Below are 12,679 nucleotides of genomic sequence, written 5' to 3'. Positions count from 1 at the left end.
TGTTGAAATAAATTGAAGAGATTTCTGAAAAATCATACTATTAGTGCTGTATAATAAATGGTAACAACAGAACATCTGAAAAGGTTTGGGTAAAACCTTGAGACAGCATGATTAAGTGGCCAGTCTACCTTTCAGGACAAATAGCCATCCCACTTCATTTTTATTTTTTTACTTCATAGTATATTGTTTGACTTTAAATAACTCACAGGATTTGTTTTTACTCTCTTCCAATAATTTATCCATGTTTGCATCTTCCAGTTTCTCCTTTGGAAAAAAGACATCAATCATTCTGTTTCCTCATTTCTTCAATGAAACAATCATAACACTTTACTTTTCTCATTCTGAGTAGTAGAAGATGATGTGATATTGTGTGTAGTGTTTTTTTTTAAAGGAAGAGTGACAAAGAGTTTTAAATTTTTCTCCAGTGGCTTCATACACTTTATTTGGTGACACCTTTTTCGCTCTGTGAGGCTAACTCCTCTATATCCTTAAGGCTAGCTCTTTGACGTCATTCTTGCTTTCTCCGACTTCCTTCATAATGCCTGTCTTCTGTGCTCCCATTTTACTCTTTATATATCTCTTTATCATATCTCTGTGTACTGACATCTTGTTTATTTGCCTGTCCCCTCCATTTGTCTATATGCGTTATTAATGCCATGACTGAACTTATCTTTGTACCTCAGCATCTGTGACTGAATTTAGCAAATAGCAGGTGCTCAGTAAATGCTTGTTGAACTAAACTTAATGAATCACAGTAGAAGCCCTATTATCAGATGTGATTAGGGGCAAATATTGGTCAGTTAATTTTTTTAAAGGCAAAGCATATAATTATTGAAAAATATATATATATAACCACTTAAGTTTTATTTTAATTAAAAGATATAACCTTTGACAATTATTTGATTTAGGACATGGCCTTTGACTGTGGGGTCCTAATTTTAGTTCTACTCACTTTTAGTCTTTCTTGCATTAAAAACAAAAAAAATTTTTAACCCCAAAATGAAAACAGTTTACTTAAAATAGAGGCACTTGGGAAGAACTTTGAGACACAAATATAAAAATCTCTAGATTTTTACTATTTTTCCCAGTCTATAACAGACATCTTGCCCACACCTAACTCAACAGCAATTTTTATTAGCAACTCTCTTTTATTCAGTCTGTTTTAAGGACTTTAAATAGCTTTTATAGAAACAACTGCTCTCTTTTGTAGTCATATTTCTGATAACTAAATGTATGTTAACAGCTTTGGGAACAAACATTACTGACTGGCTCTTAGTAAGCATACAGTTCAGCTATTCGGATCAGAAGGAAGTACTGAAGAAGTTAACTTGCTATGACCACTAAAGCTTATCCTGAGCATCAGGTAGTATTTTATAGAAAAAATGGAGAATATTGATTAATCTATTAAATCACTTAGTGGAGGGAACTTAAGAGAACTTACACTGTACTTGTTTTGTTTTTCTATACCAAAATTTCATTAATTGTAGAGCTTATGTAGAGTTTGCTATATCCTGCCACAAGATTTCATGAACTTTATTCTTCTTAAAACTCAGTGCTTTAAAATGCCTTATTGTCTTCTCAGTTTACTTTGGCCACCCCTAAAGAATTTCATGCTAATTGTTTTTTGTTTGTTTTAATTTCAGTGGTGGGAATGGGATCCTGGTGCTTCCACATGACTCTGAAATATGAAATGCAGGTCAGTAATGAGAAAATTGACTAAACACTTATTTCTTTTAATCCACAGACTTCAAATTTGAGAAAATAGCACATTACTACAGGATGATATTGAGACAAGAGACTGAAAAAAAAAAAAGGATGGAATTTGTAGTCTATAGTTTTTACTAAAAAGGGTCCAGACTGACTAAATGAAGAAAAGAGGCAAGCAAATAAATTATCTGTAGAAAAAACATGTGAGAACACTATAGCTTTCTGACCGCAATTTTAGAGCAGGATTGGAGAACAGAATCCCATCGAGACATCTTTCAAAGACATAATCAGTTCACCAAAATAATACATTCTTAGATGTCTACGTTCCCTCATATTTCTCTCTTATGCATCCATTTGAATGGTCTGGAGCCCTATAGCTAGCAACGTTTTACAGCTATGCAAAAATTGTTATTTATTGTCCTTGCTCTAAGGAAGCCATATATCTAGTCCTCAATCTTTTGACCTCTTTGTTCTCCAGAAACTAACCAGGAAACTTCTAGAATAACACTGTTCAGCACAGATACAATGTTAGCTACACATGTAATTTAAAATTTTCTAGTAGCCACATTAGAAATAAATAGGTGCAGTTAATTTTAATAATATATTTATCCCAATATATCCAAAGTATTATTTCAACATGTAATCAGTATGAAAATTTATTAATGAAATTTTTCATGTCCTTAAATAAACTGGGCGTATATTTCATACTTGCAGTATATCTCAATTTAGATTAAGTTTATTTCAAGTGCTCAGTACAGTAGCCACACATAAGGCTAATGGCTACTGTATTGGACAGTGGTATTCTGGAAGAATCTGTGTATATAACAATCTATGAATTATTAATTACAGCTATATTAAATTTATAAGAATTCTTAGGATTGGTTGTAATAGTCCACACATATTTATGATATGGCATCATGTGTGATGTGCACACCATGCTTGACTTGGAAAGTATGCAAATGAAAAAGACACTGGTCCGACCTAATTGAGCATAGAACACACTTCTCATACTTTATGGCTGGGAAAACAGATCTGTAAACAATGATATAATATGAAAAGTATTTTTAGAGAAGTACAGATAATCTATGGCAATATCGTAGAGTTTGGAAGAATCTATTAATGTTAAAGATATTTAAGCAGAATCTGAAATAATTAGTTGGAACTTTTTAGGTAGTGACAGGATGAAATGACATACCAGACTTGTACTGTGACATAAGCAGAAGTGGGGAGTCTTTACGGGTGGTGTATCTGACAACAGTGATAATGATAGAATTTAAGATGTGAAGAAATGGTGAGGAATGTCAGGAGTGATACTCAAAATACTTAACAACTGTATGGCAGGAATACCAGCAATCAGATACCAATGAGCAACAGCATAACCCTCAAAATAAGGTTTCGAATTTATCATACTGAAAAATAATTGAAATTTATCCAGCTCTAGGGACATCAAGGCTTTTGTATACAGTATCTTAGATTGTTACTACTTATGCTTTACAGATTTCAGTACTAGAACTGAAAGAGGCTAATTTATTTGACCAAAATTACTCAATTTGTAAGTGGTATAGCATATATATTTCTGCACATACATATATATATCCATTTCTAGTTCTGTTCAGGAGAGGACCTGGGAGCAGGGAACCCCAACACTGAAGAGCACACACCTTAACATCCAGATCTAGCATGTAATCTTCAAACGTATCCATTGTCATAAAATTAAAGGACTGAGGAACTGTTCAAGATTCAAGGAGACTAAAATGACATGACCACCAAATACATGTGCTTCTGGACTGAATCCTTTTGTGTGGGGGCAGGGAGGGGAGAGTGTGTTTTATTTAGATTTAGAATATTGTTGGGACACTTAGAAAAGCTTGAATGGGGCCTGAGGATTACACGGTAGTAACAAATCAATGTTAACTTCCTGATGTTGCTGCTAGTATTGTGGTTAAGTAGGTACATATCTTATAATTCACATATTATAAAATGCACCCTCCTAAAGTATACAAGTTAATTATTTTAAGTATACTCACAGAATTGTAGAACCATCACCACTATCTAATTCCAAAAAATTTTCATCATCCCAAGGAGAATGCTTACTAATTAATAGTCACTCCCCATTATTCCCTTTACCTAGAAGATATCCCAAAATGGGCAACTTAAGTACCTCAGTATATTGTAGAAAGGCCAAATAGTTACACAAATATTTTGCTAACACATGAAAACTAAAATAAAGATAAAAATGCAAAATACATTTAATTTTAGATCCTGGTTCACAACTTTAAGTAGAGGAATCTTCTGTTTATCATAAAACTTGTGGTAGATGTACCTCTACCATATCATGGTACTGTGATAGTTTTTTGGTTTTTGGTTTTTTTTGAACATTTAAAGATGATTCAAATGAAAGGTTATGGAGGAAACTATAATAGAGGTGTGCTCCAGAATCCATTCAGAATCTGGCTTTGTTACTTATTAACTCTGTGATCTTAAACAAGGTACTTAAACTATCGAAACCTGTGTTCTCATCTTGGACTGGAGTTACTAGTACCTACCTTAGAATTATTGTGAAAATTAAATGAGATAATGAAAGTAAAACAACATAAGACCTTGTACATTTCCATTATTCCAGTATTACCAGAATATATCACTTGCATAAGCTCTCCTCTTTCATCCTAGAATGCCTTTCTTACCACCCTATTTCATTTCCTGCCACCACCTTCTCTGGCTTCCATGTGCCTCTTTTGTTGGAATCTTTACTCTGTATTTAATTGCATGTTTTTTTATTCCCTCTACCTCACTAGACTGTGAATTCCTTGAGGGCACTGACTGTCTTTGTTTTCATTGCATCTTCATCTCCTACCACATCTCCTGGCATGTAGTAGATATATTAAGAAAGTAGATGTATAATTAAATGAATACCTCATCAATAAATAAATTCTATAGGATTGTTTTAAGGATTAGAAATAACCTATCTAAACATTTGTTAGTCTCTAGCTTGTATGTTAATATGTTATAGCTGTAATTATTATTGCTAATAATATTTTTCAGAGACACATGTTACTTAGATTAAATGACTTCCCAGCCATTAATATCTCTTCTTTTATATGTTAATGGATAATTTATCCATCTTAGGTGCTATAGGAAGGGGGGGAAGTGCAAAAGAATACTGATAGCATCCACAGACCTGTAGATAGCGACATCATTCTTTCTTGGAGGTATTATGTCATAGTTTGTGATACCAAATGACCTGAGCTGCCTAGTGAGTCAGGCATCCTACTTAGGTGTGTACATTAAGACAGATGGATGAATGGATAAGCTTGTTTGTTCAAAAACAATAAATATATACACTCACAGTAAATTAGATGATGATGAATATATAAAATAATTAGTAAAAGGTATTAGATAGAGGTGACCATTTAATCATTCTGTTTTATGATTTGCACAATATTTGAAGCTAATTCCTATTATCTCTCTGTTACAGCTATTGGATGAACTCCCAATGATTTACAGCTGTTGTATATTTGTATACTGCATGTAAGTACTTATGTTTAAAATTCAGTTGTTTGACAAAGCAAAACAAAATGAACAAAAAGCAGTAGACGCATAGACACTGAGAAGGGACTGGTAGTTGCCATGGGGGAGGGGTTGGGGTGGTAGGGGGGAAGGGTGAGGGGGATAAAGGGGCACAAAAATTCTCAATCATAGTGTAGGTTGGTCATGGGGATAGTCCAGCATGGAGAATATAGCCAATGATTCTTTTACATCTTCTTATGCTTAAAGATAGTAACTGCACTAGTGGGGGTGAGGATTTAATAATATGGGGTGTATATCAATGATACTTCAATGAAAAAAAAGGAAAAGAAAAGAACCTATATCACAACCGTAAAAAATAAATAATAAAAGAAAAAAATTTTTAAATTCAGTTGTTTGATATATTTTAAAATTCATATTTGCCTTATAGTGAATTAACATAACTAACTTAGTTATGTTACTGGGAGATTGTAATGGTGTAGCAGATTATAACTTTTGTGATCTCAGTATAGAGTATAATCTCTGGAAAATTACAGTAATGTTTAACTTTTGTAGTCTCGAAACCGTATAATCAATGTAAATAATTCTTACTTATATTTGGCTTAAATTGTATAATTTGCCTTTTCTTGAGTTATGAATATCTATATAAACTTAGATAAAAATTTTATATAGTATACTATGTAAATATATTGATTTACTTTGTACTTGTAATTGTGCTAAGCAGCATACCAACTCATCTCTAATTCTCACATTTGTGCAAGATAAATGGTTGTTATTCCCATCATACAGATGATGAAGTGAAGCACAGAGAAATTTAGTAATTTGTCTAAGGATATAAGCAAAGCTTATGCTTAGGTGACTTGCCTAAGGTCATGTATTTAGTAAGTATCAGAGTTGGAAATTGAACTACAAGTTTAATGGCCTTACCTTCTAAATATACCTTCTGTTTCCTAGTACTGATACTTACGACTTCTCTGAACCCCTCTGTGATAGTTTTCTGATTCTTTTCAATATGATCGTCATTGCTAGTTCAAGAATATCTTCTCCTAAAGATATGTAAAAATCAGAATAGTTTGAAGAAATATGTTACTTAAGAGCTCATCTGAAACTTTGTAAAGGGGCAGTCAGTAATTATTTTAGGCTTTGTGGACTTACTGTCTGTTGCAGCTCTTCAAGTCTGCTGTTGTAGCATGGAAGCCACTGTAAATAATACATAAATGGGTGTGGCTGTATTTCAGTAAACTTTTATCTACAAAAACTGGCTTAAGCTGAGAAATTGGCCCTTGGGTTGTAGTTTGCTGCTCCTGAATTAGAAAAATACTCTCAGGTGACCTTTTATTAATAGGTTATCAAATCATAGAATTTAAAGGTAAAAGATCTTAGGAGTCATCTGGGCCAATTACCTTTCTTTACAGATAAAGGAAATAGGAGTTGGGTCAAATTCCCACAACCAGTTAATTAGTAAACTGAGAGAACTCTCCATGCTTGTACTAAAACATAGGCTCAAAAGTTTGATCCTTAACTAATGGTCAAACATTTGTTCATATTTCCTTATTTACTGAATATTCCTGTGTGTCAAGGTACTGTGGTAGTCACTAAACATATGGACAAAAAAAGATTCTATCCCTGCACTCATGGAATTTACAGTCTGGTTAGGGAGTCAAGTAAATAAAAAGACAATTATAATAGGGTGGTGTTTTCTCTGATAGTGTGTCTTAGTCAGGGATCATTAGCTGCAAAATGTAAAAACCTACTCAAGCAAACTTGAGATAAGAGAGATTTATTTCTCATAAGGAAATCTTGTGGGTCCCAGTAGCAGAAAGGCCTGCCTCCCTAGAACTGGAAGGGCAGCTTCTCTCTCCCTCCCTCTTGTTTGTATTCCTTCCTGGCCACATAGTTTCAAGTCTTTGTATCTGCTTTCTTTTTCTTTCCCTGCAGATCACTTCTCTGCTCAGTCATCCACTCGTTCATTCCATTTAGCTGCCCGCTTATCAGTGTCGGACCTTGAATCCATATCGCTTTATAATTTGACTTTCTACACTTAATCTATTCAGTCTTTGGCTCTCCAACTTCACATTTTCAGGAGAGAGCCTCTCATGGTCTCACTTTAAGTCAGATGCCTGCTTTTTCTTTATCTCCCAGCCTTTTAGAGGCTATAGACAATGTGGGTTCTCTAAGATGAGAGTATAGGTGGGAGGAAATGGTGGCTATCGTTAGGTCCAGAGGCATGTATATAAGTGGTGAACAGCATTCTATTTGTTTTCCTAGTTACATATTCTAAAACAAGTTTTTCTCTCTCCTTTTTTTTTTTAAGGTTTGAATGTTTCAAGACCAAGAACTCAGTAAACTACCATCTGCTTTTTACCTTAGTTCTATTCAGTTTAATAGTAACCACAGTAAGTCATATTTTTTTCCTAACAGATTAAGCATGTGAACTAGCCATTTGTGGAGTTTAACACATTTGGCTTCCAGTGTTTTCTTCATTCATGCTGTTCAAACTGAAATATTTCTACACAGAACTCACAGCTATTGCTCTTTGTTTCCTGTTTAGGTGTTATTTCTCAAACAGTTGAAACAAGTTTTTAAAACATCTAGAGTTTTTGTTTTTGTTTGTTTTTAAAGTGGGGGTGGAGGGCAGCCAAAGTCAAATATTTAGTAGCAATGGAAAAAAAAACTTTTTCTCATGAATGGACATATTACCACCTATTTTACTTTTTTTAAAAAAAGGATTGGTTGTGCTCTTTTGGGCCTCGTGTAATTATTTTAATGGCTAATCTTTTCCTAATAAGTTGAGATAGCTGGTCACTTTTAATTGTACTCTAGTACTTTTTTCCCTTATGTGAATTGCATTTTGTGTTAAGAGATACTCATTTCAACACATTTTTATTGCAAACCTACCGTATTGAGCAGTAGAAAATACAAAGATGACAAAGAAGCAGTTACTGTACTTGAGGAGTACATTCTGGTAGGGAAATCAAACATGTTAAGGAAGAATTGTATCAAAAGGTGATAATTACGATAATAGAGGGAAAAACTAGTTATACGATGATAAGATGGAGTGTCAGTGAAGGTTACTTGAGTAGGTCAAGAAAAGCTCCAGAAAGAAGGCACTGGAGCTGGGTTTTAACTGATGACTAGGAGTTCACCAGCCCCCTGGGCTAGAGTATAGTGAGGCATTTTAAATAGACAGTTACATTGTCCATAGGCATAGAACCTTGGAACAACAATTAACTATCATTTTAAGTGCTTACTGCGTGCCAGATACTATACTGAGTAAACTTTACATTAATTTTTCTCATTAAATCATCACTACCAGTAGAATTGGGAGAGATTTATTGTGGCTGGAGCACATGTTAAATGGTGAGGAATGAGTAAGTTTAGTGAATTAGACAAATGTCAGATCATAAAGACCCTTGTACGCCATATTTAAGTTTGGATTTTTATCCTCAAGGTAATATGGCACCATTAACTGGTTTAAAGTAGAAGAAAAACATAATGAGGTATTTGTTTTAAAAAGATTAGTTTGGTTATAGAGGATGGATTAGAGGAGTTTGAGTCTAGACCTGGGGAGTTTTGCATTTGATTAGGCTAGATATGAAACTTAGGCTGAAGTAAAATAGCTGTTGGGATGAAAAGAAGCTGTCACTAACAATCCAGAGGACTTGTGATCCATTTAGTAGAGAGTGTAGGAATGGGAAAGAAAAGGATTGTCTTCCTTAGTTTATATTCCTGGTTGACAGGATACATAGTAGACCCTTAACCAAGATAGGAAACTTGGAGGAAGAGCAGATACTGCAGGAAAGATAATGACTAGATTTGTGTAATGGAATAAGGATACTTAAGTTCAATTTGCAATGTGTTGAGATTTAGGTGTATGATATTAATGATACCTGAGATTTTTGGGAATTGTCAGGATACAAGTAGGACTAGAAATGTGAGAGCAGATGAACTGGCACAGAGGTAGCATAAGCTGTTGTTAAGGTGACCAAGATGCAACCCTGTGGAATACTGACTTTTTTTTTAAACAGAGATAAATGAAGGAGTAGATACTTGTGGTACTGTACCCTAAAGTTTTAGTTGATTTGTCTCACATTCAAAGCCTGTCAATATGTAAACTCTCTTTATGATAAAATTAGGATAGCTCATTTCATAATACCTGTGGATTTCAGTAAGAATCAACACTTTAAAAATAAAAATTATAGACATTTTAAGTGTACATGATGATTCGATACATATACACAGTGAAATGATTACTAAGTCAAGCTAATGAATGCATCTCACAGTTACCACTTCCTTTGTGATGAGAGCACCTGATATCTAATCTCTTAGCAAATTTCCAGTATTATTAACTATAGTCATCATGGTGTATGTTGGAACACTGATGTTTTAGGGTCAGGTGGAAGAAATAGAGCCAGCAGAGGAGACTGAGAACAAGTAATAGAGGTGTAGGAAAACTAAGAGAGGCTGATGTCACAGAGTACAAAGAGATTTCTAGAAGGAGTAACAGTATTAGAATAAAACGAAGATTGAAATTTAACCCATAAAAATTTAATTAAAAAGACCAAATAACCTTAATCAAAATACTGTCAGCAGTAGATTGATGGAGGCAGAAGCTAGAGTTCAGTGAGTTGAGAAGTTGAATAGGAGGTTGAAAGAGCAGATACAATTTTTCTTATGCTTCTGCATTGCCCTGCAGAATCCTGTGCATAAACTCAAAAATGATGAGAGAATCCTAAAATTTCAGAGGAGAAAGAAAGTCTTGTTACTATATAAGAGAATAAAGACCAGAGAGTTTTAGTGACTTGTTTGGCCAACCAAGTTTATATGGAGAAATGGTGGCAGAGCCAAGATGAGATCTCTTCTTTTTAACTCAAGAACTGATGTGGTTGGTACAGGCTGGGAGCCAGTCAGTCTGGGTTTGAACCAACACTGTTATTCACTGGGACCTTGGGCAAGATACTTAACCTCTCTCTGCTTTAGTTTTCTTCACCTGTAAAGTGATGATAACAATAGCATGTATTTCATAATAGTTGTGAAAATAAATAACTGACACATAGTAAGGACTCCATAATACTTTTGACTTTAAAAAAAGTCTTTAAGATGCATAGTTCTTTGGCATTTCTTTTGTTTGTAACAATAGGAAAATCTGAAACTATATAAAGGGAAATTTGTATTTTGAAATAACAAATTTTAGAGATTAAAAGCACTTTTCCTTATACTGAGTTTAGAGTTCTGATATATAATGTCTCATACACATCTTACTACTAAAGCTCTTTGGTTGCTTAAAGGAAATAATGTGTTCCTTCTGTAGTATGGGAACTTCCTCCAAAATAAGAAATTTTGTAGCCAAATTAAAAAATTACATAAAAGTTTGTGAGATCAGCACTACACTAAATGAAGATATGGAGCTATCTAAGCACAATCCTTGCTGTCAGGAGATCATTGGCTTATAGGGGAGAGAAACTAATAAATGCCATGAAGTTTATACATGAACAGTGACATTTCAAAGAAGGGTGAATGATTGCTTCTGCTGAATAGAGAAGAGATCAGGAAAAGCTTCAAGAGGTATAGCTGGAGCTGAATCTTGGAAGATGAGTGTTTGCCAGAAGAGGAGGATTTCTGAACAAAGTAAAGAGCAGCATGTTTAAAGGTACAGAAGCATGAAGTTTAACACATTTGGAAAAGCACTATATTTTCTGGAGTCCAGGATGAAAAAGAGACAAGAGGATAACAGTGAGGCCAAACAGAAGGTTGGGAGCAAGATGATGGGAAGCTTTTAAATTTGGATTTTGTCTTGTAAGTGATGGGAGACATTTCAGGGTTATGATTTGTATTTTGATTCCTCTCTACCATGTCATTTTAAAGGCATTCTCCCATAGGACAATGAATGCATGTTAAATCTAAATAGGCATTGAACTTAATCACCCACATGACATTGAAGCCTAAAACTAGAGTTTGTGTAACTGGGAATGCATCTAGGTGAGTGAGTTAATAAAGGTTTTTGGAAGAAGAAAGCACAAGAAATTTGTTTTAAATGTTTTCTCTTATTGAGCATCTATTATATACTAGACACTTTCATGTATTTTAGCTTATTATTCCTCAGTGCTATTATTCCCATTATCTAGAAAAGGAAAAATAGACCTTTTGATTAAGTGACTTGCTCAAGGCATGTAGCAAGTTTAGTGGAGTATGAAATTTAACTCCTGTCTCTTAAGGTCCAGTGTTCTTCTTACTGCTGCAGGCATTGTCAGCACAACGTCTTCAGCCCTCATGGGTATCCATGCATCTTTGCCCCCCCTTGATGCTGATACAGAAGCCAAGAGGACGGAGTAATTCACGACGACTTCGAAATATTTAGTTTATCATGGTAAAGCTAGCACTGGGGGAGACTGCCCTATAGGTACTAGTTCATATATAGCATGTCACTCAATGGGATTGTTTTACATGCCTGGCATCAGATCTAAGTAGCAAGACTAGGAAAGCAGGAGAGGTTTGAGATTTGCAGAGCTTGGGATGGGTTTTCTTCCCCTTCCTATATATACTTCATTCACATGTGTTTCTCTTAATATTTTGTAGGTTTACCTTAAGGTAAAGGAGCCTATATTCCATCAGGTAATTTTTGAAAATCATTACACATTTGATTGTTTGACAATACTTGCCTGCATTGTGTTTCCTTTTCTAGTTAATTATACACAGATACCAATTCCTTAAAATGAAATGGTTGGTGTCCTAAGAAAGTTGTTGAAAATAGAGGTTGCAAACTGAAGTACCCATGGAGCCAGTTCTGGCAATAGGATACCCAGGCACTGATGTCCAGGCCCAGCTCGCTAGCTGTCGGTAGTTAGTGATGCTGGTACAGCACTGCTCTTTTTTTTTTCTTTTCAATTTTTTATTAAGGTATTATTGGTATACATTGTTATGAAGGTTTCACATAAAAAAACAATGTGGTTACTACATTTACCCTTATTATCAAATCCCCACCCCAATGCAGTCACTGTCCATCAGTGTAGTAAGATGCCACAGATTCACTATTTGCCTTCTCTGTGCTACACTGTTTTCCCCTTGATCCCCCACACCATGTCTACTAAACATAATACCCTCAATCCCCTTCTCCCTCCCTCCCCACCTGCCCTCCCACACCCCTCCCCTTTGGTAACCACTAGTTCCTTCTTTGAGTCTCTGAGTCTGCTGCAGCGCTGCTCTTACAAGCAGAAAAAAACCAGGCAGCATTGTGCACATATATATATAAAGTCTTTTTAATGGCATTATTTTCTAGAAAAGATAGACTGAAAATTCTTTATATATTTTCCCCCTAATAGCTTTTTAAATACCTTTTTAAGATGGGAGGTTTTACATTGAGAAAAGCCCAGAAAGCCTTGCTGTAGGAAATAAGATTTAAGTGCATCCCATAATAAAATCAGAGTGAAATAAAGTAGCAGATCCTCAA

General features: G+C 34.7%; 1 protein-coding gene across 3 annotated transcripts in view; it reads left to right on the top strand.

Annotated features, from left to right (window-relative positions):
* The window catches only part of ACER3 (alkaline ceramidase 3), a 139,080-nt gene that overhangs the window by 69,945 nt on the left and 56,456 nt on the right, over nucleotides 1-12,679 (top strand). For all 3 annotated transcript variants that reach the window (XM_057507200.1, XM_036895382.2, XM_036895383.2), the window contains exons 3-6: nucleotides 1,644-1,696; nucleotides 5,183-5,235; nucleotides 7,547-7,628; nucleotides 11,809-11,844. In XM_057507200.1, the coding sequence (XP_057363183.1) occupies nucleotides 1,644-1,696; nucleotides 5,183-5,235; nucleotides 7,547-7,628; nucleotides 11,809-11,844 (224 nt within the window). The remainder of the gene's footprint in view (nucleotides 1-1,643; nucleotides 1,697-5,182; nucleotides 5,236-7,546; nucleotides 7,629-11,808; nucleotides 11,845-12,679) is intronic.

The sequence above is a fragment of the Manis pentadactyla genome, chromosome 9 (genome assembly GCF_030020395.1).
Source record: "Manis pentadactyla isolate mManPen7 chromosome 9, mManPen7.hap1, whole genome shotgun sequence".
NCBI classification, from domain to species: domain Eukaryota; kingdom Metazoa; phylum Chordata; class Mammalia; order Pholidota; family Manidae; genus Manis; species Manis pentadactyla.
This window is presented reverse-complemented; position numbering and strand designations above follow the sequence as displayed.